At 45.4% G+C, this 27,866-nt stretch overlaps 1 protein-coding gene across 2 annotated transcripts in view; it reads left to right on the top strand.

Annotated features, from left to right (window-relative positions):
* HLF (HLF transcription factor, PAR bZIP family member) overlaps positions 1-4,918 on the top strand; it is a 53,673-nt gene extending 48,755 nt beyond the window's left edge. The window contains exon 4 of one of the 2 annotated variants that reach the window (XM_030296064.1): positions 521-4,918. In XM_030296064.1, coding sequence (XP_030151924.1) covers positions 521-736 — 216 coding nt within the window. In that variant the 3' untranslated portion in view covers positions 737-4,918. Of the gene's footprint in view, positions 1-517 lie in introns of both variants that reach the window. The other variant, XM_030296063.1, reaches the window with a different exon arrangement.
* Positions 4,919-27,866: the final 22,948 nt, after the last annotated feature.

The raw sequence follows: 27,866 nt of genomic DNA, 5'->3' as shown, positions 1-27,866 counted from the left end.
ACAATGCCGCAGTGAGAATTCTGTGCCTGGGGTGCCTGTCTGTGTGCACATGCATGCAGATGGGTGGAGGCAGATCCTAGAAGATGAGTTGCTTCATCATTGGTAGTGCATTTAAATAGTTGATAGATACTGCCAAGTCGCCTTGCAACAATATCGTATGGACTTCTACCAACAAGCCTATGAGCGCCCATGGAAGAAAAGGGTTCTTAAAACATTCGGCAAAGAAAGCAGAGCGATCTGAATGTAGTTTAGGGTGTGAGGTGAGCCACTTGCTTTCGTGTGGCCCCTGGCGTGGCCTCTGCAGGGCAGAGAGTAAGGAGGGACACTCTGTGACAGGTGCGTCCACGCTGCGGGAGGGAAGCCATGGCGCCCGAGCAGTGGTCTCAGACTCAAACGGACTGTCAGGGAAGGAGATGTGAGGTGAGATGCGTGGGTTCCTGGTTCCTGGGCACCACCCTGGGCCCCTCCGCGCGGCTGAAATCTAACATCTTGTTTCTTTCCCCCTGTGACTAATGAGCAGGATGACAAGTACTGGGCCCGGCGCAGGAAGAACAACATGGCAGCCAAGCGTTCCCGCGACGCCAGGCGGCTGAAGGAGAACCAGATCGCAATCCGGGCGTCCTTCCTGGAGAAGGAGAACTCGGCCCTGCGCCAGGAAGTGGCTGACTTGCGGAAGGAGCTGGGCAAATGCAAGAACATACTTGCCAAGTACGAGGCCAGGCACGGGCCCCTGTAGGATGGCAGTCTTGCGGGCTGGCTTTCCAATAGATGGACAGTGTGTTTCCCGCCTGATAGCACCACACCCGAACCAACCTTTCTGACATCAGCACTTTACCAGAGGCGTAAACACAACTGACTCACATTCTGGTGTGCGTGTGCGTGCGTGCGCGCTTCTGCTCCCGTGTGGTCCGCGGTGCGCGCGCGTGCCTTTGCACTTGCCATGTTAAGGTAGCCCTCTCCTCATCTTTCAGTTCCGAAAAAGAAAGGTGCCGTGTTTTTACTGGACTGTGGAGACGCCTCCTGGGGTCTCCTGACCCTCCCTCCAACCCCCCTCCTGCCCCTTCCCGCGTCGCTCTCTGGTGGCTCCTGCCTGCTCTTCCGGGACCCTCTGCTGGGCTCCACCAAGCAGGGCCCTGGTGAAATAGTAGATCTCAGTTGTCAAGACTACGAGCTCTTGTTTCTGTTTAATCTGCAAGTTACCATGCTAATAAGGTGCACAAAAATCACTTAGCACTACACTGCAGCTCTCTCTCTCTCTCTCTCTCTCCCTTCAGTTATAGGTTGCTTTCCTCATATTTTCAGTTTTGGTGATAATTGTCTTCAAATTTCAAGTGCTGTTTAGATTTATTAGATCCCATATTCACTTACTGCTATCTACTAAGTTTCCTTTTAATTCTACCAACCCCAGGTAAGTAAGAGTACTATTCTAGAACACAGAGTGTGTTTTTGCACCGTCTGTACCTAAAGCAATAATCCTATTGTACGCTAGAGCATGCTGCCTGAGTATTACTAGTGGACATAGGATATGTTCCCTACCTAAGAATTTCACTGTCTTTTAAAAAACAAAAATTACAGTAATGCATTTGAGCATGCCCAGAATATCCCCAGGACAGGGAAGCAGAGGGAAATGCCAGGTCTAAGAACGAGGGATTAATTTATCAGCATAGGAGCCAAAAAAAAAAAAAAAAAAAAAAAAAAAAATTGCATCTTGGAACAGCTTTTGACATTGATATGTTTGCTTTTGTTTTCTCCGCTCCCCACCCCCACTTTTCTAGTTCCCTTTTTCCATATCCCTCTTGATATTCAAAACAATTACTTAAGATTCAGTTTTCCCCGTTTTTGGGTAATATATATATTTTTGTGAATTATACCTTGCTGTTTTTAAAAATCAGTTAATTAAGTTAATAAGTTGATGTTTTGTAAGACCCTTTTTCCTAGTGGTGTCATTTTCGAATGCTTCATAAATTAATGATTCTGGAGCTTATGTTTCTTATTTCGTTTGCTTTTTTGAAAGTATGTGCTCTTATAAAGAGGACTTTTGAAAAATGAATGTAAAAGACACTGGTGTATCTCAGAAGAGGATGGTGTTGTCGTAAACTGTGGTTAATCCAATCAATTTAAATGTTTACTATAGACCAAAAGGAGAGATTATTAAATTGTTTAATGTTTATACAGAGTAATTATAGGAAGTTCTTTTTTGTACAGTATTTTTCAGATATAAATACTGACAATGTATTTTGGAAGACATATATTATATATAGCAAAGAAGAGGAAAACTATTCCATGTTTTAAAATTATATAGCAAAGATATATATTCATCAGTGTTGTACAGAGAAGAAGCGCTTGGGGGTTTTTGAAGTCTTTAATATTTTAAGCCTATCACTGATACATCAGCATGTTTTTTGCTTTAAATTAAAATTTTATGACAGTATCGAAGCTTGGTGTGACGAATCCCGCTCTAAAATATATAAAGAGCTTTCCTGTTCCCTATTAGGTCTCAGAAAGAAGTCAGTTAACGTCACCCAGAAGCACAAAGTGGATGTTAGTCAAATATTTATTGGCTGATACAGTGTTTTTTAGGAAAAGCATCTGCCATGAAAATGTTCACTTCAAAGTTACGAGTTTCTGGAATGAAATATCACTGCAAGCACCCCAAACAATTCTGTTCCCCTCTGTGGGCACGTGTGTCCTATGCAGTATAAGGTTGATACCGGTGTTACATGTACGGTTTATAATTTGGTAGATGTTTTGACCTTAAAGGTGATTGTTCTTTTGTTTCACCAAGTTGTGTAATGTCAAGAGATTCCGCTGTTATTGCAAAGATACGTTTTGTGCTAGATTAAAACACCCTTTCATCAGTGGGATTTTCTAGTCTCCTGCCTCCAGAGTATCTAATCTTTGAATGACCTGGTGGTCCCCTTGTCCATCCACCAGCAGTGCTTCTGTCGAGTGTCATAGTTTCCGTAAATCTGACTAGAAGGCTATTTCTACTAGATATTCATTTTGTCCCGAGCTACAGATTATGGTGGGAAATGCGAGAGCATTAGAATCGAAATGCATTGTTCAGGTATGCAACTAAGAAAAGAAGACCTTTGGCCAAATTAAGCAGAACTGAATAAGCAATATTCAGGAAGAGATGCAGGTGGATGCAGTGTTAGCTTTTTTATAGGTAGAGAGACCAGTGGCAGCAGAAGTATTGAGTAGCAGGAGTTACTGAAACGGAAACAAGCAATGTCTGTAAGTGGAGAAGTGTTGCACCATTGGCCATCCAGGTTCACCACAGGATGAGATGGTAGCTGAAAAAACCGTATTTATTTGAGCTCTGGTCTTGGAATGAGGTTGTCTGTATCAAATGAGGGTCACACATTTTCTCTGTGGAAGAAATAAAAAGATCATAATAAAATTTACTCTTGGGTGTGCTAGGAGAGGTTTCAGAAACCTACCTCGTCTTAAAATTTAAAAACTTTTGGAGTCTGTACACGTGCCTTATATGTAGGTCATTGTCCCCACACACACATGAACACTCATTCCTGGACGTGCTTTCTGTCGAGGGCGGTTAACTAGTAAACAAGGCAGTTCTGCTCGATGGCGTAGGAAGCCGTGGCCTGATTTGGAAGGACTCAGATCAAGCAGGGTCAGATGAGTTCTGCAGACCACAGCTATTAAAAGAGTCCTGTTGTCATTTTCCACCTTTTCATCAGAAGCATCTTTCGGAGATTAATTACTTGGCCATTAAAAATGAATCCAAATCCTATCGTGCCAACATCATTTAGACACAATTTGGAATGAGCGGCCTGCTTTCCTGACAGGGTCGCGGTGTCATTTCTGTGGACTTAGACTTGCAGAGAAGGGCAAAACCTGATGAGCGTGTCCTGCCTCATGCAATTTGAGGCTGCAGGTAGGGAATAGGAGGGCTGGGAGAGATCACGTCCTCCTTTTGAGAAAGGGGCCACCTTCTGACCATTCAAAACACTCAGTGGGCAAGACTGTGCCAGGCCTTTCATCTTCCAGTATGACAGGCCTGGGGGAAGTCATCCCTTGAAGCAGAAGGACCATTTGTTCCAGGAGCGTGCAGATGGGATGTGGCTTCGGGTGGGTAGGATGCTGTGCTAGAGAACCCAGGGGTTCCTTCTGACTCGCCGGTTTTGTGAGGGAACACACAATAATTCTAAATGTGCATTTAGAAGGTCTTGAGCCTAAAAGAATTTTAAGTGCAGCCCCCTCTTCTCCAGCCACCCCTGAGGAAAACAACATGCAGAGGTATACTTGCTTTTTTTCCGGTAGTTTATCTAATTTCCCCCTGGTGTTCCTTTTAAGAAAATTCAGACTTTGTCAGAGTTCATCAGAGCTGTCCCAAGCCAGGCTGGCTTGGCCTGTTTGCCTGTGTGGAGCGCGGACGCTGGGATTTAACCCGGGGTCGGCAAGCTGCAGGTGATGGGGGACAGTGTGCTAAACAGCTTCTGCTCTCAGGGTGCAGCTCCCTGCTGAGGGCTCCTGGGCCCCACTGGGGAGGCCAAGGTCTCCTCCTGGTTTTCTCTACAATCAATAATGTCATTTTAAAAATGAGCAAAGCCTTATCCTAGATCTCAATTGGATTAGACTTGACAATTAAGTCAGTACGTTGTGCAGAGGGCCAAGTGTATGTAGAGGAGTGTGTGTGTGTGTGTGTGTGCACACGTGTGTGGATATTTAAGTCAAATCATAACATCTTTAATTTTGGAGAACCTTCCCGAACATGACCACCATAACCATTATCCTTTTGGCAACACCACAAAGGTTGCATCTGTTAAACAGGTACAAGTTCACATGAGGTCAGTTTAATTGTACATCGTGATATGGGTGGTGTTTATGCTGTTAAGTCCAAACCCTTATCTGTCTGTTATTCTCAATGCTTAATAAACTTTGAATTTGTTCCTTTCTTTCATGTATTTTTGTTGATAGTCTGCTAGAAGTTAGATTCTGTTCCCAATCCTATTACCAAGAGCCCACTTACAGAGATCAATTACATCAATGACAAATAATAATAAGTAATTTATTAATGATAAATTAATATTTGTTGAGCACTTATGTGCCAGACATTGTGCTAAACACTTACCTGGAATATTGTAATCCCATGTCAACTCTACAAGGTGGGGACTATTGTTTTTCCCGTTTTACAGAAGAGAAAATAGAGGGTTCATGTGATTAAGCAGCTTGCCCAACATTAGAGGTGACAGAAATGAATTCTGATCCACTGAATGGGCATCATTTATAGAGAACTGGTTCCCAAAAACGAGTCCAAAGACTGCTTCTGGTTGGACATATAAGAATCAACTGGGAACATATTCCAGGACTACAGATCCAGCAACTCTGAATCAGTAGAAAGAAAATGAATTGCTTGAAGTCTCCCAACTCACTCCCATGTGTGGCCAAGTAATTGGAAGCAAGGATTTACAGACTTGACCTTAATTTGAGTTCATGACTCTTGGGGGATCCATGAAGAAGCTTAAAATTTCCATAATTACCTGAAATTGTATGCAACTTTTTGCGTATAAACATTTATTTTTCTGTAGGGGAGATGCACAGCTACCCCGACTCCCCAAAGGAATCTGTGATGCAAGACGGAATAAAGTCCCCATTTGCGGATTTGTAGGAAGGCTGATGCAGTGCAGTGGTTCCCAGCCCTGGCAGCCCATGAGACTCACCTGGAGAGCTCCAAACGCGGGCACTGCGTGGGCTGCAGCCCAGGCCAAGGAACTCAGCATCTCGGGCGTAAGAGAAGGGGACTCTGGTGAGGAGCTCGATGATTCAAATCTGTCACTTAGCGGGTGTATGACCTTGTGTGGTGCGAAGCGTTTTTTAACCTAAATCTCCTCATGTGTGAAGTAAAAGTATAATCTCCACCTCTGAGTGTTGTGGGGAGAATGAATGCCATAACAAATGCATAGTCTCTGGCACACGATAGGCCCTCAACTAATAACTGCCGTGGGGAGCCTCGGGGAGTGGGATGGGGACCAGTTTCTGCAATTCAGTGTCTCAGACCATTTGTTCCTTCCAAGAGGACAGAAAAAAATTATCCTGCTCAGAAGAAGGAGCAGGTGGCTGGAGGTGTGGGAATGAGGGGTGCTACATAGATGTGGATTCATATTCTGACATCCCTAATAGATCCTAGCTTTGTACGCAGGTTGGTGGGCATCCATCTGCTTGGCGGCACCTTCCCGTTTAGATCGAACAGTTACATCAAACAACTTTCTCCTCTCTCAGGGGAATAGGCACAGTGACCGTAAGGTTCTCTTTGGGTGGCTGATTTTATATTTGGCATCTTCAAATCTCTTATAGGAGGTGACCATGTCTCCATGTCTGGGGAGACTTTGACCTCTAAGATGGCAGGAACAGATAGGAAGCCAAGCTGTGTAGAAGCCCGGTCATTCACAGGTCCTCAGTCCCCAGGGTCCATCACATGCTGCCCATGTGGGATGGCTCTTCCATTTCCACTTAAAATATAACAAACTGCCCAACCCTCAGGCTCCCCTCTTCAAAGCATATGAATTAAATTCCCTCTTTGAAAATCACTGGCTTAGAAGTCTCTTCGGGCATCTTTAGCCAGGAACTGGGTGAGAATTATTGAAATCTTGCCTTTGTAGTCGGCAGATGGCTTCTTGCTAATAAATCAAAAGGACCTTTTAGAGAAGAAAGGCCCGAGTGAAGATGGTGGTGAGATTCCTCTGCCTCTCTGGGCTTTGAGTCAGTGTGGACTTGGGTCTAAAGGCCCCTCTCTCTGACTTCTTTTCATCCTGCAAAGCCTGGCCCGGTGCCAGGAAACAATAGGAAAAGCTAACAGTAAGAGTCCTAGACCTCTACCTGCCACATCTCATTTAATTCTTACACTGTGAAGAGGGTGCTAGCATTGTCCCTGTTTTGCAGATGAAGAAACAGACTCAAAAAAGGAAGTAAGCAGAATTTACACCCAGGCAGAAAGGCTGATTTGAGAGTTTGTGCTCTACACCACTCCTCTCTGTGATTTAAACTAGGTGCTCAGCAAAGGCCAACGGTAATTGCTGTAGTCGGGAGGGTGAGCAGGGAGCAGGAAGCCTGGATGTGAATCCCAGATCCATTACTCAATATTCATGTGACATAGACAGTTCACCAAATCACCCTTTTTTCTGTTAAATGGGCACCACAGTACTCTCCTTGTAGGGTTATTACCAGGATTAAGTGAGAACATGCATTTAAAACACTTAGATTTGGGAGGCACCTGGGTGGCTCAGTTGGTTAAGTATCATCCGACTTCAGCTCAAGTCATGATCTTACACTTCATGAGTTCGAGCCCCACATCGGACTCTGTGCTGACAGCTCAGAGCTCAGAGCCTGGAGCCTGCTTCAGATTCTGTGTCTCTCTCTCTGCCCCTCCCTCGCTCTCTCTCTCTCTCAAAAATAAATAAACAAAAAAATTTTTTTAATAAAAAAATAAAATAAATCATTTAGCTTTGGGTCCCTTGGGTGGCTGAATTGGCTAAGCATCTGACTCTTGGTTTTGGCTCAGGTCATGATCTCATGGTTCATGGGTTCGAGCCCTGCATCAGGCTCTGTGCTGACAGTGCAGAGCCTTCTTGGGATTCCCTCTCTCTCTCTCTCTCTCTTTCTCTCAAAATAAATAAACTTAAAAAATAAATAAACAAAACACTTAGATCACTGCCCAGAGTGTAACAGGAATTTAACAAACACTTGCTTTTTGTAATAATAATAGTAATTATTAATAAAATTATTTGATTTGATTTCACTAGTGATGTGCTACAACAGAGTCAGACCATACATTGTGTATTTTAGTGGATGCATTTTCATTCTGCAAATACTTGATTCCAGAGCCACTGCTATGTTTTTGAGACATCCCAGTCCCACATGGATGAGTAAACAGGGGAGGGAGTGTGGCCACTTCATGAGCCAAACTGCGGTTCTGAGATGGATTTTATAAACATAAAATTCATGAAGCATCACTAATGTTAAGCCAGCTTTGCTGCCTTGGGAGTTAGGAGACCTTTATTTTAACCAGTGTACTGAATGGTACTAAAATGCTGACACTTGTAGCTTGAGGTCACCCCCTGTTCACATGGAGATGAGAAGTCGTGGTGATTCCCAGAGGCCCTCCTGTTAGATTCTGCCTTCAGGCCCACCTCAGTCTCCCCAGTAAGTATACCTATACTATACCTACACCTAAACCTATACCTGTATCTATCCTATACCTATATCTATGCCTATGCTTATACCTATACCTATGCTATACATATACCTATACTATATCTATACCTATACTATATCTGTATCTATACTATACCTATACCCATATGTATCTATGTACATACATAGGCATATACCTATAGTTGACCCTTGAACAACACAGTTTGAGCTGTGTGGGTCCATGCAGATTTTGTTTTCAATAAATACAGGACAATACTGTAAATATATTTTCTCTTCCCTATGGTTTTCTTAATACTTTTCTCTAGCTTACTTTATTGTAAGAACACAGTAGATAATGCATCTAATGTTAAATGACTATATTATCACTAAGGCTTCCAGTCAACAGGAGGCTATTAACAGTTAAGATCTGAGAGAGTCAAAAGTCATATGCAGATTTTCAACTGTGCAGAGGGTCATTTCCCCTAACCCCTATGTTGTTCAAGGGTCATTTGTATATATATAGATACATACTCTGTGTGTGTACATATATGCATATAATATATAATATACTATATATACATATATATGTAATATACTATATATATACACATATATATAACAGTATTTATATACATATACATAATATAGTGTATATACACACACACATTCTATGCGTGTTAACTCCTGCTAATCACCTGTAGACACAGGCCCAGGCATATGCCGTCCCTGACAAGGGTAGGCAATATGTTAATGGCTTACCAAATCCATTCCTTTTCCTTCCGGACATTCACCTAGACCACCTTTTCCAGCCTTCCTTGCATTGAGTGTGGCCATACACTAAATTCCAGCTCCTGGAATATGAGTAGACGTGAGCATGGCTGTCATTTTACAACTGGCCCATAAACACAGCTACCTGGTCCCCCTCTCTTCTCTTTCTTCTGGCTCCAGCAGATGTCCTGAGAAGATAGAGACAAGGAAAGGACCTAGGTCCCTAAGTCACTGAACTATGATATGAAGGAAAAAAAGCTTCTCTGAATTAAACCTTTGAGAGACTGGAGTTAGCTGTTGCAGTGGCCCAACTTCCCTGATATGAGAACCTTCTTCTGAAGTCCAGTGGCCTGATATGATGCCTTGACATCTTTGCCAGTCTCCTCCAAGGGAGTGGAGGACGGTTCCTGGTTGGAATCCAGGCTCATCACCTCTCACATACGTGACTTTGAAGTTGACCTACCTTCTGGACAGATCCCCCTCCCTGGTGTGGCCCAGCCTGCTGGGTTGGACCTTCAAAATATCACTGCCTACATGTTGCCTCAGTGTGTCCTTCATTGAACACTGTCCAGAACTGTCCAGCTTCCCTCAGGAGGGCCAGTCTCTACATCCACCTCTACTTTCCTCATCTTCTTCTCCTCCCCGCACCCAGACTCTCCCCCTGGCCACTTGGACCTTCTTCCATCCCTCACCCAAGATTACAGACACCTCAAAATGAGGCCTAACATCTCTTTGAGCTCAATCTTCCCATGTTTTCCCCCCTCACATACTTGCTAAAATTCTTTTTAAACCATGAACCTGCATTGCATATTATAAAGCTAGCATCTAAAATATTTCAGTGCAGATTTCATTAGTTGCAAAGGGCACAATAGCTGCTCTAAGTGTTGGCATTTTAAGGTAAGTCACTACATGGCTCTTTGTAGTGGAGCCAATGACCCCCACTGATGTGGCATCTACCAACATCCACTTGAAGAATGTGGCTGGAATTCGTGCACCACATCTTTTCCCCTTGAAATTATTGGTTCCATTATATTTCCCCCCATTAAATTTGTTTCTAAGAGAAATATGTTTTTGTGCTTGAAAGTCTCCTATTGGGCCTGCATCATGTTTTTCAGCCAGAAAACCGTACCTAGAGACTGAAATTATTATTTTTATTTTCCCTGAACAGAAAGCTCAAAATGTTTTAAAATTTTTTCTTTAGGTATGATGGATGGTTACCTTCATTACTATTTACAATTGATAAGACCATATCATATATTAACATTTTTTGATAAATAATTATTAATATTAAAAAGCAAAACATTAGGGACACCTGGGTGGCTCAGTCAGTGAAGCATCCGACTCTTAATCTCAGCTCGGGTCTTGCTCTCAGGGTCGTGAGTTCAAGCCCTGAGTTGGGCTCCACCTGAGTGTGAAGCCTACTTAAAAAAATTAAGGGGCGCCTGGGTGGCTCGGTCGGTTAAGCGTCTGACTTCAGCTCAGGTCATTATCTCACAGTCTGTGAGTTCGAGCCCCCGTCGGGCTCTGTGCTGACAGCTCAGAGCCTGGAGCCTGTTTCAGATTCTGTGTCTCCCTTTCTCTCTGCCCCTCCCCTGTTCATGCTCTGTCTCTGTCTGAAAAATAAATAAACGTTAAAAAAAATTAAAAATAAAAATAAAAAGCAAAACGTTATTGGAACTGCCAATCTGGGGAGAGAAATGTGGGTGATTTTGGTGCATCAATAACAAAAGAATTCACCAACAGCCCATCTCCTCGTTGTTTCTTTGTTTGGTGCCCCAGACATTTTGACATTTGGAACTGGAGCCCTGAACCATAGTAAGATTTAGGATGGGTGGGAGTATGTCTATCTTTGGTAAAGTGGGCGGAGTCTGATTGTGTGAGGGAGGAAACAATGGGAGAACCAGCGCAAGGCCTCAGCCACAAGCACTTGCACAGATAGGTTTAAGCAAAGTACATATACAAGTTAAGGACCTAGAAATTCCCTTATAATTTGCCTGTGCACACATATCTCTTGTAGGTACTTTGTATAGCACTAGATGCATGGCTCCCCCAGTCTGAAGATTATGCTGGCTCATTGTGGAGTGGATGGAGGACAGAGCAGAAAGGTCTTTTGGCCATGTCTTACATTTTTGAAGGGCCTCCAAGTAAGATGACTGATTTGTCACCAAATGAATATATATTCACAGAGATACAATGATAACTTTTTGAGTAACTCTCTTTGGGTACTTCTTCATCTTTTTGAAATATACCCTAAGATCCATAAAACAGAATCGGCCCCAAGCCTCCCTCAATCTCCGATGGGGAGTAGGATGAGTCTGAGAGGGCTCTGCAGGGAAGAGGATGGTCGAGCAGGGAGACGAAAAGCAGGAGTTTGTCAGGGAAGGGGGGGGGGGGTCATTCCAAGTAGCAGCACAGAGGTGAGAGAGAAAAGAACCCTCCTGGAGGTGACAGCACTGTTGGAGCACAGGATATGAGGGGGAGAGTCACGGGAAGTGAGGTGTGGCCACACCATGAATGTTCCTGCACACCCCTCTAAGGCCTTCGGACTTTATCCTGATCAGAAGAATGACGTAAGCAGTTCCTGTATTAAAAAGACGACACTGGCAGCTACTTGGAAGATGGATTGCAGGGAATTAGGAAGAGTTGGAGGCTGAGGGAACTTTCTACATTAGTCTCTGAATAGGGCTCTAGGGATGAGATAGATGGAGAGATTCAAGAGCTATTTAGGGAGCTTGAATCCATGGGGTTTGGTAGAAGAGTCAAGGACAGCTCTAAGGTTTCATTATATGATCTCAGTTGATAAATGGTTCACAGCCAGGGATGCACAGAAGGGTCATCTGGGGGAGGCTTGTAAAAATACTCATGTCTGCACCGCCTGAGACTCACAGCCTCTGTGTGGAAAGCCAGCCTGTCTTCCTTCGAAAGCTCTCCCACTTTATTCTCCCCTGAGCCCCCTGCTTGAACAACACGGCACTGAGCTTCACAAGACCCTCAGCGGGATGTGGATCAGAAATCTTAGCTTCTATCTTTTACTTAAAAAAACTAAGGTGGAAAGAGTTCTGAAACCAGACTTTCTGGAGCAGACCATCCAGCTGGAAAATGGGAATGTTGGAATTTGTGTTCATGCTTTTTGCATGCCAAGCCATTTGTTGTTCCAAATATGCTACGTAGTCCGGAGTGTGGCTGATATGTTTGTACTTGGTAAGCCCCACGTCCAACCATAGCTGCCTGGACCAGGAGGGATACCTAACCTCAGAGAAGCCACTCCAAATCCCCTGAGAACTTGATCCAAGCGTGACTTTCAAACTCTGCTGCTCATTGGAATTACCTGGGGAGCTTTTAAAAAAAGAAATCCTAATTCTCAGATCATATTTCAAAATTTAAAGTTTAAAAATTCAAGTTTAAGAATTTTCTCAGGTGATTCCAACTGCAGCTTGTGAATTAGTGGTCTGCATTCTGGCTGCTAAGTGTGAGATCCACAAATCAGCAGCGTCAGCATCACCTGGGAGCTTGTTAGAGCTGTAGACTCTTGGGTCCCCCTCCCCAGACTTACCGAATCAGAATCTGCATTTTAACGAGATCTCCAGGTGATGCCTGTGTGGGCTGAAGTTTGCAAAGCATTCCTCTAAACAACCTTAGAGGGACTGAATAGATCATTGGAGGAGGAAATGCAAATTAGTGTCTGTGTAATCCTGCAAAGTCCTCGGACCTCTCCAATTCTTGCCTTTCTTCATGTTTAATCACGGATTAATCCGGATTCAATCCCTTGGATTCAATCTGATCTCTAGCATTATAATTACTCCCACCACCACCACACCTTCCATTGGGCTAATTTGAGTACATTTCTGTTTCTTGCTACCATGGATGCCACAAGACAGTTGCTTTTTAAAATTTCCTTTGGTTGGGGGGTGCCTGGGTGACTCGGTTAAGTGTCCAGCTCTTGATTTCAGCTCAGGTCATGATATCACAGTTTTAGGAGTTCGAGCCCCGCGTTGGGCTCTGCGTTGACAGAGCAGAGCCTGTTTGGGATTCTCCCTCTCTCTCTGTCCCTCCCCTGCTCGTGCTCTGTCTCTCTCAAAGTAAATAAATAAACTTAAAAACAATAAAAAAACATTTAAAAAATTTCCTTTGGTGGGAATCAACCAAAAAGCGCCTTGCAGAGTGCTTCGTTAGCATGGTAGCACTGGGTCACTGCTTATTTTTTTGGTGGGTGCACCATCTCAAAAATTTCTCCCAAATGACGTCTTTCTAATTTTTTTAATGTTTATTTATTTTTGAGACAGATAGAGACAGAGCACAAGAGGGGAAGGGGCAGAGAAGGAGGGAGACACAGAATCCGAAGCAGGCTCCAGGCTCCGAGCTGTCAGCACAGAGCCCAACACAGGGCTTGAACCCATGAACCATGAGATCATGACCTGAGCCAAAGTTGGACGCTCAACTGACTTAGCCCCCAGATGATATCTTTTGGGACAGAGAGAGACAGAGCATGAACGGGGGAGGGGCAGAGAGAGAGGGAGACACAGAATCGGAAACAGGCCCCAGGCTCTGAGCCATCAGCCCAGAGCCCGACGCGGGGCTCGAACTCCCGGACCGCGAGATCGTGACCTGGCTGAAGTCGGACGCTTAACCGACTGCGCCACCCAGGCGCCCCCAGATGATATCTTTTTACACAAAGCTTACCAGAGATGTGCAGCATATGCAGCAGTTCAGTCACTATTTTCCTCTTTAAGTATTATTAGTTCCTTCCTGCACACTGCTAGTCCCCGCTTCTTCCTTGACCTTGCAGGAAATAAAAAGTTCTCAGGAGTGGCCCAGGATTTGTGTCCTCTCTCTGGCCTTTGAAAGTCTAGCGAATAACACAAGAGACATGACAAAACATGCTGAGACACTTGGCTTTTTTACTCCTTAGGCTAGATTTACTTGTAAGCTTTCCACCCTAACATACCACAGGAGAGGGAGTGGATCGAGAAAGGATCTTGGGAAAGCTCGCATCTACCCTTATTCTAAGATAAGGAATTGAACATTTTCTAGTGGAGACCGGATTCCACCCAGGTTTGCAAACCTCTGTCTACTGCTCATGCAGTAACATCAGCCTTGCCTCTAAGAACCATATCACATCTTTAATCTTCACTCAGAGATAAATTGATATAGTGGAGCATCATGAACCTTTGAACCCCATGATCACCACTCATTTTTGAAAGTCTCTCCAAATCAACATGGTCTCACGTAACTCCGGGACACTTGCTTTAGCTAACATGGCTTCAAGTTCTTCTAGAGGTGCCCCCGCCACCCAAATAGATCACAGCCCCCAAACCACTCCTAGCTAGAAATTCTGAAGCCATGACTGAAAAAGAGTCCCAGGATGTGAAGAATGGGAATCTATGGCCTTCTGTAGAAGGTTTTCCCCCCGGGGGGTTAGATGGGCTTCCAAGCAGGAGTCCCCAAGGTGTAGCTACGATTCATGTTCCCTTTCTGTCCTTTCCTTTGGCTGCCTCCGGGGGCTTGAGAGGTGCTCATGAGGAAGGAAAGCGAAGGGTGGTCTCTCCACGAGTGTCTCACAGGAGGAGGATGCACTTGGGGACGAGAAATGATTCCCTCCCATGTGGTGAGGATCCCAACTGATCCCATGTGAGGATCCCATGTGTCTGAAGACCCCTGCACAGCTGAACATTCCCTCACCTGCTCCCCATCTCGGCCCTTTCAGCACCCCTGAGAGGTGCTCAGGGTAGAATAAATAAGGAAACTGAGCATTAGGGATAGCAAGCCTTGTCCAAATTCAGAGAGGAGGGGAAAGTGTATTTTGACGTCTATGCATTCCCTTGGGGGGTGTGTGCTGACCCCACCCATCACATGTGTCTCTTCAATGCCCTACAAATACACCCAACTTCTTCAGCTATAATAAATGAATTTTGAATAAATTAAAAAAAATTAATGCCATGGACAGGGTACTGACTCCCCAGCCTGCTCCCTGGTGCTTCTTCAGTCACTACCTCTGAGATCAAAGGTTATGATTGGTGAGGGAGAAGCCAGGACTCCATTGGTTTCATCTGAGATAGGACTGTCTTTCCTAAAGTAAATCTTTCCCACCTATAACCTTATCCTCCTCTTCCTATCCTTTCTGTTCATAGCTTTGAAGGCCAGCAAATGAGTGTCCTTTGACAGGCTCTTGCGACAGCCTGAAGATGCCCCTCCCTGTCCTCACGGCCCCCCCTCCTTCCTATCCAGGCAGGAGTCATTGCAGAAACCCCTTCGCCCTTCTCTCAGGTCCCCTGACCCCCTGCTGCCTCCCCAGAACTACAGAGGGAAGCAGACACACACCAAAGCTTCATGAAAAGGTACCCTTAAAAGACCAAAGTGCCTTTCTTTCCTCTGAAAGAAGATGAAATCTCAGAAATAGAGGAAAAGCATTTTAAAAGAGGAGAGGGGGCGGGTGAATGGTTCTCAGTGGGAAGCTCGGGTTGAAGCTATTTGTGCACCAAGGTGGCCACTCTCTTCCTTCCTGGCTTCTCCCCACTCTCTCCCTTCTTACCCCCTCTCTCCCGTGTGTGGTGAGGGGGGAGGGGGGGGGATGTGAGTGGGTGGATGTGGACGAGAGGTGGGAAGGGCTATAGGAATATCCTGGGTGGAGATTCAAGGCCTCAGGCAGATGGATGGGACTGGAGAAGCCCAGACTTCCTGGCCCCCTGACTGTGACTTGCTAACACCACGGTTGACTCTCTTAAGCAATCTGCATTTACCGAAGTGTCTTTGTGAACAGGAAGCCCAGTTTCCTCTGGCAGAAATCCATCCCAAGGCACTTTTAGGATCACACAGTAATGTCTGAGTCAGAGCATACCTTTGAGATATTTCGTCTGGTAAATCCTTTTATTTTTCAGACAAGAATATTGTCCAGGGACGGAAAGCTGACTTGCTGAATGTCACACAGCACGAAATACAAGTACAGCGACCCCTCCTTCCCAGACCTCGCTCTGTTCAACAGAGCAAGCACCCTCTCTTTTGCTGTCTTCCATGTGGACCCAAGGGGCAAAGATGATCTGATCCTTGCTTTGCTAATGCAGAAGTGGAGGCATGAAGAAGAGCCTGATTCCCTCAGTGCACTGTCTTCGAGGTCAAGCATGGTCCCTAAGGGTCCAGATGCTTGCTACGCATTCTTCAAGACAACTTGAAACGTCACTGTTCCCATGAAATCTCTAGTCCCTTGATTGGAAGCAGCCACTGCCTCCTGTGGACCTCACCCACTTGCAGCCCAGGCTGTCTATCCACCCCTGTCTTGTGACGGTTAACTCCCTACAGTGATACCTTTGTCCACAACTTAGCCCCTCTACCAAGATGTCAGCATCTTTATTTTTAAAATTTTTAAAATATTTACTTAAGTTTAAGAGAGAGAAAGAGACAGAGCATGAATGAGGGAGGGGCAGAGAGAGAGGGAGACACAGAATCCGAAGTGGGCTCCAGGCTCCCAGCTGTCAGCCCAGAGCCCGATGCGGGGCTCGAACTCACCAACCGTGAGATCGTGAACTGAGCTAAGTCAGACGCTTAACCGACTGAGCCACCCAGGCGCCCCAAGATGTCAGCATCTTTGGGTGCAGAGACCGTAGGTAATGGATTACAGCCAAACCTAATTCTAATGAATGCAATGCACGATCCTTATTCGTTAATGCATTTCTGTATTATTATATTCTTTTTTCAGAGTTAAAAAAAACACAAAGTTTAAAAGAAAAGAAGGATCTGATTTTAGAGCATTCTGATTCCATGAAGCCTGACTTACCACATTGATCCTTTGCGTAAAGATGCATCTGTGGACAGGCGCATACCAAGGGCTGGGCAGATGACTGAGGGCAGGACAGATTAGCCCTGGGTGTAGACAATAAGGGGGTACATTGTCTGAAGTGATTTTTTAAATGATAATGTCAATGTTCTCTGTTTTTCAGCCATTTTCTCTGTTTTCACGGTAGAAAACTTCTCAGTTTTTACCAAAAACAATAGGAATTGTGATGGATTTTCCGCTGAAGGTATTTTAGTGGAAATTTTCAACTGTGGAGACTTTGGAACACTGCTAGAATAAGTCCTGAAGGGAAACAAAAACATGGACAGTATTGCAATTTCTGGAATTTATTGAGAAATGAGATAGTTTATGTATCTCTGCCAAACTTGCCCTGATGAAGATAGTAAAAATTCCTATTTGTAAATCTGTTACTCTGTGTGAAAGAAAATTTCAAAATTAAAATCGGTAGGGGTGCCTGGGTGGTTCAGTCAGATAAGTGTTCGACTTTGGCTCAGGTCATGATCTCACGGTTTGTGAGTTCCAGCCCCACATGGGGATCTGTGCTGACAGCTCAGAGCCTGGAGCCTGTTTCAGATTCTGTGTCTCCCTCTCTCTCTCTGCCCCTCCCCCGCTCACGCTCTGTCTCTCTCTCTCTCTGAAAAATAAACATTAAATAAATAAATTTAATTTAATTTAATTGGTAAAAAGAATTGTTTGATGAACCAGGAATGAAGAAAACAGCCTGACAAATCTGGCTACTGAACGTGAATTTACAAAGACTAATTTTGACAAAATCACTGACGAATATATGGACATTAAGGGGCAAATGCAGAATTTATAATATTATTCCTTATTAATTGTTATAGACCAACCTGCAGGTATACGTTGTCTTCCTTTAAAAGAAAATACACCAATATAATTTTTAAAAGTATTAACCTACTATATGCTTTTCCTTTTTCACTATACACATTTTTGTTACTGACATGATTACGTGTATGGTGTTCAATGAGAGGCCATTTTGCAGTCGTCTGCCGTTATTATTTGTTTTAAAATAATTGTGTTGTGGGGTGCCTGGGTGGCTCAGTCCGTTGAGCCACCGACTTCGGCTCAGGTCATGATCTCCAGGTCTGTGAGTTCAAGCCCCGCGTCTGGCTCTGTGCTGACAGCTCAGAGCCTGGAGTCTGCTTTGGATTCTGTGTCTCCATTTCTCTCTCTGCCCCTCCCCCGCTCATGCTCTGTCTCTCTCTCTCTGTCAAAAATAAACATTAAAAAAAAAAAAAACAATGTAAAATAATTGTGTTGTCCAGAGGAAAGAAGGCTAAAAACGATCCATTCTGGGTCCATCCCTGGGTGCTCCCCTCCCCCGCCCCCACCTCCAGCCATGGTGAACTCCATTTCCTTTTCATCCTCCAACAAGACTTGAGTCCCCATCCCTCAGTGTTTTGGAAAGGAAGCTCTTATGAGGCTGTGTTTCTGGCCAGTTAAGGTTTATTAGTTGTGTCTTCCTTATTAAATTGCAATCGCCTTGGCTCTGGGTCCTTGTCCATCTTTACAATGTAAAAGGAGAAATACAATTTCCTCCCTTGGAATCGCCTGCGTTAGAGAGTCTCTCCGCCTCCGCACTACTGACATTTTAGGCCAGGAAATTCTTTGCTGTGAGGTCCATCCTGTGCATTGTATGAGATGTGTCACAGCATCCCTGGCCTCTCCCCTCCAGATGCCAGTAACACTCCCTCCCCCCAGGCGTGACCACCAAAATGGTCTCCAGAAATGGCCCTGGTTGCAAACCACCATTTAGATTGAGGTTCTGTGGGCTGTAGTTGAAATGGGCGTGGAAAAGGGGTCCTCTTCTCCGTTGTTGAACTTGGACAACCCTCCCAGCATCGCGGAGCCTCTGTTTTCTGCATCTGTAAAGTTGGAAGAAGAACATCTATTTTGTTTTGATGTGAGGTTCAAAAAAGATAACGTATGTGAAAATGACTTGAATGCTCTAAATCTATTTGTGGTTGTGGAAGGGCATTATTATGGAGAGGTCAAAATTTTTACGCTGCAATTCAGTTGTGGGGGGAAAAATGTTGTAGCTCTTAAAAGGATCTATAATTGATTTCATCTTTATTTGAGTCCCCAGAAAACTTAATTGGCCAATTAAATGTAATTTCTTTTTTTCCCATTTAAAACAGCCTTTTCCATTCAACTTAATTTCTTTGGGTTACGAATTCAATCAATTCAAAATACAAATGGCCAGGGCAGTTTCCCTCAAGATATGTCTCCACCTTCTTCTCTTTCTCCAGATTGTGTTGGGGGAGGGGGGTGTTGGCGGGGTACTTACAAGTCCTACAGTAATGGGGGCTAGTCTCATTTCCACATGCTGGCCACCTGTCGCCGCTGATCTGTTAAGTTCTGGACTGTCCCAGGTATCTGCCTGGGAAAGGGAGTCCCACCTTATCCTTTGGAGCGTTGTGTTTGGTCCCCACTCCCTGAAGCCATCTTGGAGCATTGTGTTTGGTCCCCACTCCCTGAAGCCACCTTATCTACCACCCAGATCTACTCGGTTCTTTATTTCTTTCAGCCTCTGCATCCCCTGGAGGGACAGGAACTCCCCGGTGTGTTCCCCGCACCAGGCCGGAGTCTGAAAGTCTCTGCAAGTCAGACCTCAAGCCCCTTACCTGGACACCTTCCTCAGCCCCAGTGCCATGCTGGGTGCATTCTGGGCCACCCACCCTGGGCTAAGACATGTACATGTTCCAGGGGCAAGTCATCCTATTTCCCCATCGAAGTGCTTCTAAATTCATACTAAACATCTTTCACCTCTCCTACCTTCAACAACCAAGGGTTTGAACTTGATTTGGGGAGCAGAAACACCCCCATCTCACACCTCTTACCATCTTCTCCCTTCCGCGGCCCCTGCCCAGACCTGTAAATGACTCTCCTCCTTCCCAGTGGTAATATGGCCACAGGGCTGCTAGGAAGGAAACAGGTTTATCAATAAGAGGACATACATTAAGATGTATTTCAAAACCATTAGCAGCTACAGTGAAGGCTCCGGGCCAGGTGATGGGAAAGAAGAATCCTCTGAAAATGGAAAGCATGCCCCAAACTGCCTTCCTACGTCGGCCAACTGTCCTCCCACACGGAGACGGACTCCTGCCCTCGAAAAGCAAAACCTATCCTCAGAGAGAATGTCTCTTAAACCTCCTTGCCCTTCTAAGTTTCCCTGCTTTCTCTTCTTTTCCTCCTTGTTTTTCCATTGTCATCTCCTTTCTCTTTGGGTTTGGTTTCCGGTGTGCTTTGCTCTTGGGAGTGGTCCCCTGGAAAGAGGCCCTTGGGTTAGCCGAGGGCTCCCTGCTCGCTTTCCCATCTTTTCTGGGGAAGCCGGGCTGACACAGCTGCTCTGGCAACCGGTGTTTCCAAGGAGGGCCGCCAAGCATGTGGAGCCTCCGCGGGGAGAGCTGGGACAGCATCTCCTCATGGAAAAGCCATTCCAGTGTGTTTCTTCAGAACCACCGACAAGGGCCAAGACAGACTCCAGGCTTATTCACCAGCTGAAGAGAGCCTTGGGAGCAATTCCCAATGGCTCCATCAACAGCTTCCTCTGGAAATTTGTATCCTACATTTCAGGGCCAACTGTGCATTCTTGGTAGCACCCAAACCTATGCTGCATGTACACACACAAGGACACATCTCCCCTTGGACTCTGTTTAGAAGCCTGGGTTAATAGAATGGAACTTCCTCCGCCACATGGACTAAAATAACTCTGGCATCCCCTTCTGGATGGAGTTTAATTAGGAGAGACACAGCATTTAAACTATGCTTATTACTTTCAGTTGCTTGTACAGGCTGCGGATTTAGGAAAAAGAAATGGAAGTCATGCGCGCTGGGGTTTTTGAATGGGGTGACACTCTGGAAGGGGAAAACTGCCAAGGGAATATTTAATATCTTTCTCTCCTTCTAGGCAGCCTGGCTGAGAAGGGAGATCCAGGTTCTAATATCAACATCGTCGTCATCATCACTAGCATTCCTTGAGTGCCCACTCTATACCAGAACTCTGGTTTTAGTAGCATTATACTATTTAGTCAAAAGAATTACAATTTAGCCAACAAGTCCTATTGGGGACCATCTATTTCTTGGGGGAGATCAGGGATGTACACTTAGCATGAATCAGGGGTTCCTCCCTAGAGCGACCATATACCTATGCAGGGCTGGCTCTTAACGTGCATGTGAGATGAATCAATGTATAAATGACCTAATGTAGTAGATGTGCTCAGAATGAATAAGATACAGAAGAATTATCTGTCTGTCAGATAGGGTCTGTCACCCCACCGGGTTATCTTGGCCACAGACCTTGCTTTTGGGTGGACCAAACATATTTATTGTTCCATTCTACAATGGATGGATAACTTTTTGGTGGAACTTAAAATTTGGAAGAATAGGGAGAATTTCTCTCCCCCAAATTTTTACTGGCATCCCAAAGGGGATATACTTTTAGGACACAACTGTGATTTTAGGCATGAAGAGAGTAAAAGAGAGCAGAATAAAAAGGCTGTGCTGGGGGCAGAGTGGGGAAACTCTAGAGGAGGTCGTCAGGGAAGACCTCTCACAAAAAGTGCCTCTTCAGCTGAGGATCATAAGGGGAAAAAAAGCCATGCCTAGACTTTTCCTGGGGGAAGAGAAGTTCAGTTAACAAAAATGGCAAATGCAAAGGTACTGAGGCAGAACTGACTGTGATGTGGACACAGACAGAAGATCAGTGAGCTTAGTGAGTGAGGAGGAAAGTGGTCCAGGACAGGGATAGAGAGGTAGGCAGGTGTTAGATCATGGAAGGTGTTACAGGACCTGGTGAGGGGTTTGGATTTTATTCCAAGTGCTATGAAAATATTTGGAAAGTTGCAGCAGGGGAGTGACATGTTCTGATTTACATTTTAAAAAGAACCCTCTGGCTGCCATATGAGGAGGGAATTATGAGACCTATAATGTGAGTTAAGTGGAACAGTTGAGGGCAGAGGTGATGGTAGTCTGGACTAGGGGTAGTGACTCTATGGAAAGGCCTGGATCCAGCTGGTGAGTAAGGGAGCTGGGAGTAGAACCGGGCTTACAGCAGCATCCATCCCTCTGGCCAACATAAATATTCCTGCTTTTCTCTTTTTTTTTTTTTTCAACGTTTATTTTTTTTGGGACAGAGAGAGACAGAGCATGAACGGGGGAGGGGCAGAGAGAGAGGGAGACACAGAATCGGAAACAGGCTCCGAGCCATCAGCCCAGAGCCCGACGCGGGGCTCGAACTCACGGACCGCGAGATCGTGACCTGGCTGAAGTCGGACGCTTAACCGACTGCGCCACCCAGGCGCCCCCCTGCTTTTCTCTTTTAAATGGCCTTACCGCCTAACAGTGCTTCTTGCAGAGCCGTAAGGTCACCGGGAGTTGCTAAGGTCTACACCAGAACAAGAATAACACGGGGGTGGGACAGCACTCCCGTCAGCATCTCCACAGTTCAGTGTCCTGGACGGAGCACTGGACATGAAAGGGGCCAGGAGAGCCCAGTAGGGGCAGGAAAAGAGGGGCCGGCAAAGTCCTGGGTTCCTGCAGGGAATGGGGCATCTGAGGAATGCACAGTAGGGCTTATACTCAGGAAGGGGGAGGCCAGTTTCTGAAGCTCAGTGATCTTGCAGCACAAGGACAGAGAACTGGTGTGGGGGTTTTCAGGAGGGATAGGGTCAGTGGGAGCCTGAGGCCTTCAGAATTGCTGGGTGGGAGCCGGCCCTCCACTTCAGAAACCTGAAGGGAAGCCCTTAGATTTGTCCTCACCCCACCTCCTCATCCGCCCCACCCCCTTCACCCTTCCTTACTCCCCACCCCCCTACCTCCCTACCCCACCACCCCCTCCTTACCCCCACCCCCCTCCACCTCTCCTCACACCCCCTCCTCCTTGCCCCCCACCCCCACCCCCCTCTTCACCCCCCATTCCCCTCTGCCCCTCCCCCTTCTACCCCTCCTCACCCCCCATCCTCCTCCATCCCTCCTTACCCCTCACCCCTCTCTCCTCCCCACCCCTTCCACCCTCCTGGCCTCCCACCCCACTGCTCCCCTCCTCCATCTCCTCACCCCCTTCACCCATTTATCCCCCCCACCCCTCCCCACCCCTTCTCACTCCCCACTCCCCTCTACCCCTCCTCACCTCCCTCACCCCCCTCTTCTCCCCACCCCCAGGAGGAAAAGGTGCTGTCACTTCCAGACGCTCTGTGTTCCTCAAGTGCCTGCGTGTATCTCCATCATTATCTTTTAGACATCTTATCATAATTCTTTGTTTGCAGGTCAGTCTCCCCGAGGGACAGTAGTCTCCTTGGAAGCTGTCTTGCTTACTTCTTCATCCTCACACCATGTCAAAGGAGCTGGCATGCAGTAGGCCGTCAGCAAAAACTTGCTGAACTGTGCAATGCATGACATTCCTAGAAGCACGGAACCGAAGAATTGCTCTAAGGTGGATTCTAAGAATTTGTAAATCAACAAGCCCAGGGATTCCTAACCTTTGTTAGTCACAGACCCTTTTGAGAAAATAATGGCAGCCATGGACCCTTACCCCAGAAAAATCCATACATAAAATAAACATTTTAAGGACTTTTTTTTGTTGTTGTTTTTTGTTTTGTTTTGTTTTGTTTTGTTTACAGATGGGAAAATTGAGGACCACACAACAGAAGTGACTTATCCGAAGCTACCAAACTTGTCTATGACATCATAGCTAGAACCCAGGTGTCTTGACTCCTATTCTGTGTCCATTCCACCGTGCCTGGGCAGACCTGGCTAACACGGGGACTCTGTCACAATAGTCCCACAGAGGGTGCAAAGATAACAATCAGAACCATACCAAGAACTGGCCCTGGGGAGAATTCTTAGAAAACAGACAACTGCAGAGGTGATAGGCTACTACCCTGGACTGCAGTGATCACACTTTGCCTACCATGGGCAGGCCAGGAAGAGTCTAGGAGGTACTTCAGTCCTGAAAGTTAGTGACTACTCAGTAGTCACCAAGAGAAAGGCAGCAATATCATGTGTGTGTTCAAGGATCCAAACCTACTTGTAAGCACTAATTAGTTCATTGTCAACCTCCCTGGTACGAGGTATGAACACCTCGAAGCAGCAAAGCCCTGTCCTTGCATATAGGTTTATTAAGGACAAAGTCCTGAGGGGATGTTCCTCAGGGCCTGCCCCCTCCGGATGGCTACCACAGAAGGAAACACAGATTTCTGTAGGCTTGTCTGACCCCCTCCCACTTAGCACAAGAGAGACAGAGACAGGGAGACAGAGAGACAGAAAGACACAGAGACAGAGAATGTGTTGAAAGACAGGAAGGAGAAAAAAAGGAGCACAGAGTGTGGTGTGAGAAGAGAAGGAATGGGAACACAATTCCCTTACAAGTCTGTGGGTCTCTACAGCCTAGAAACACTTTCTGACTCAGTGACATCCCAGAATCCTCCAGCCCTGCTTGTAATGGCTGAGAGGACCTGGCAAAAAAAAAAAAAAAAAAAAAAGTAACATTCCCTGTGACCATTCTGTTTTCTTCCTTCAAGAACCACAAGGCTGGGTCCACAGGAAAACAGAAGAAAACAAAACACACTCAAAGAAAAAAAAAAAAGAAGAGAGAACTCACTTCCCTCTGAGGCCCGTCATTAAACACCAGATGTCCAGCAGGGAGAGATGCTAAACCAAAACAGCTGTGCCTGAGTTCCCCAGCCACCTCTCTCTTTCCAGGCTCCGCAAACCACAAGTCCCTGTGCCTGTCAGTCTGATGGGAGCTTCCTCTCCACCATGTGAGTCCCTGGCTTTCAAGTTGCAGAGCTGTTGATGGGCGGGAGTGATCCTGACAGCGACCTGCTCTCCCCTCACAGACGGACTCCTTCCCTTCTCCAGTCCTCCAGGCACCTGGCATTTGTATTCTGTTCTATTCAGCTCTGACGTTACCCCTTCCATGTTGCTTTTATTCCTAGACTCACTTTTTCCTCTGTGCCTGAAGATGAGCCCAGCTAACATTTATGTATCTATTGTGTATCCGTCATGTGCTACTTAACAGCGTCTTCAGTCTCAGAACTAGGAATAGCTGAGACTCTTCTTCAGAACTCCTCTGCATTTATCTTGGCTCTCTGAATCACTTAAGTAACCATATTTCCTTTCTTTACTGCCTTGGATGCTAAGATGCCCAAAGCCAAATTTGTGACCCCATCACTAGCAAAGGACACACGGAGACTCTGAGGATGCGATCTGAGATCCTAACCTATTTCTTGTTTTCCCTCATGTTTCCTATCCTTGCTTTTTCTTCACCCTGATTTTTTTACCTGCTTAAAGAAAAAGTCACTGGGCTACTTTTTGTTTTGTGTGGGTAAACTCAGTTCCTATCTGAAATGGGTCATGATGCAAATAAAAATAAGAGGTGCTGTATATGTATGTATCTCTGTAATTTTCATAATAATCTTGCAACTTTCTTAAGATTTTTTTTAAAGTTTACTTATTTATTTTGAGAGAAAGAGCAAGTGTCAGCAGGGAAGGGGCAGAAAGAGACAGAGGCAGAGAATCCCAAGCAGGCCCTGAGTGTCAGTGCAGAGCCCGACACAGGGCTGGATCTCACAAACTGTGAGATCATGGGCTGAGCCGAGATCAAGAGTCAGACGCTTAATGGACTGAGCCACTCAGACATCCCTAATCTTGCAACTTTCAAGGCGAGTATCAAGGAGCTCGAGAGTTTGCATAACTTATTCAAGATCATACGACTTTTAAATATTTTTATTTATTTATTTTGAGAGAAAGAGAGCAAGAGAGAGGAAGGGACAGAGGGAGAGAAGCCTAAGCAGGCTCCACACTCAGCGGGGAGCCCAACTCGGGGCTTGACCCCATGACCCTGGGATCATGACTTGAACCAAAATCAAGAGTCAGGCGCTCAACCAACTGAGCCATCCAGGCACCTCCTAAGATCATGCAACTTTTAAGTCAAAGAGCTAGGAGTTAAGTCTATATTGGTCTGACTTCAAAGCTCATGTTCTTGACCAAGTTGCTTATACTTAGCACTATGCACCTGGTTTTATGCCATGTCCTATGTGTATTATCTCATTTATGCTAACAACCCTATAAGGCAGCTACTAGTGTTACAACTCTTTTACAGGTAAAGTGGGGTTCAGAAAGATGAAATCATTTGTCAGAAGTGGTTCAGCATACTGAGATTCAGATCTATGAGGCCTGAACTTTGAGTCTCTGTACTCTTTCCAGATTCTCTAACTCATAATAGAGATAAGCATGCAAAGAAAAAAAAATCAGATTCTAATTACGTGTTTGATGTCTTTTGAGCATCCCTATTGCCTGGTTATGTCACAAAGGCTTATCAACTGACAAATCCTATTGGAGCAATGGGTGTCTGGGTAGAAGTAGGTATTTCTGAGTTTCACAGTTCTTCATGGACCAGATGGATCAGAAACACAAAGTCTGTGTGCATTACGGGATTTTAAATGCCAGCCTGAGCACTGACAGAGAGGAAGATAACTACCTACCTAGCGCCCAAAGAGCGGAAAGAAAAGCCTTTGGAAAGGGCGGCGCTGCTCACCAGCGCCACCTGGCAGTAGACGTGTGGAATTGCTCCGAGAAAGAAACCTGCCGGCAAAATGAAATTCCCAAGTACAATTTATTGGGGCTCTTGTGTGTTGAGTGCTTAATTGCATAAATGAGAAACTTGAAACTCACAATAATAAGTAATTTTCCGAATTGCTGGGCCACAGTTTATTTAGCCGATCTCAGCCTTTATTTCCATTGTACCGTGCAAACTCTCAAAAGTAGCATTCCTTGGTAGCTCCTGACTTCTGCACCAGCTGGCATGGTGAATGCGCCACACTCCATATTGAGGCATTCAGGGAGTCAGGCAGAAAACATGTCAGCAGTGGGTACTAACAGCGCTGTTGTCCCCTGTGTCTACATAGTATGGCATTTCTGCCTTGGAGACGATGTCTGAGGCTCCAGTCCTGAATTGCAGTCAGCTCAGTGGGCCTTATTACCCTGTATGATTCCCACCAGCTCCATCTCCTAGGAAGTGGGGAACACTGGATTCTCCTCCCTCTGTCCACTAATTATTGATGAGGTGCTGTCATGTATAACCAAAAAAGCCAGTCCTGAGACAGCACAACCCACTGAGTGCAGCTTGGAACTCTGGTATTGATGGTTTCCACACCACTCCAGGAGTTAGCTATTAGCTATCCAGGCTGCTGGATTAGCAGGAACAGCCCCTGTGCTAAGCTGGTTCCCCCCTTACTCTGCCTGGCCCCTCTGTCACCAGGGACAAGACAGAAAAGTCTGCAGATTAATGCCCACACAATTGCTATTGTCCTCTGAGAAATGTCTGGAAAGATGGAAAGGAGCTAGAAATTTGAGGATAAACCAAATGTTGCTTCGCTTTTCAAAGAGGGGCAATGATGGGTCCTTGGTACTTCAAAAAGTGTAACATTCTTTAGAAGCAAATGCTGTGTGAACAGTAAAGAAATAGTGAATAATAGGAGTTGGGAACATTCGCTATGAATAAATCATGTAAAATGAACCAACTTTCCTTTTTAGGAAAAGGTGTCTTACTGGTAGATTTTGGAATGCTAGAAGACACCATTTGGGAATAAAGGGTGCCCAAACTAGTTAATGGAGTAAACATCCCCCTGGAGGGGATACCTTACGGAGCCCCAAAAGGTGGGTCCCTGCTTTGACTTGGGCCAGTAATGTTGTCTATGACTCAAATGAAACAAACGAAAAAAAAACCCCACACTTACCGATGCCAGGATTCAAAATTATCTGACATCTTGGAACAACAACAAAAATTAAGAAAACTAAATTTAATTAGTGAAAATAGAAAGTCTTAAACCTACTTGAAAACAATCAAATACAGGAAGGAGTAGCGGGCAGTTCATGACAAAGACTCAGGGGCCTGAGGACTACAAGTCAAGCATGAGTGAGCCCTACGGAGCAGGGGTTTAAGAAGTACTGTTCCTGGGAGCTCTGATGTCCATGACAGCAGGGTAAAGACTTCTGAAAACCTACTCTTCCATAAAAGCAATGAGAACACTGACAAAACTGATCAGAATCAACGTTTTCAGAACTCTGGAAATTAACCAAAGCCTTGCAATAATCCAAGGAGTATTTATTGGGGAGAAATGGCTGCATCTCCTCA

This window comes from Lynx canadensis, chromosome E1, assembly GCF_007474595.2.
Source record: "Lynx canadensis isolate LIC74 chromosome E1, mLynCan4.pri.v2, whole genome shotgun sequence".
In the NCBI taxonomy this organism is placed as follows: domain Eukaryota; kingdom Metazoa; phylum Chordata; class Mammalia; order Carnivora; family Felidae; genus Lynx; species Lynx canadensis.
Note: the sequence above shows the minus strand (reverse complement) of the source record. Positions and strands in the feature narration are given on the sequence as shown.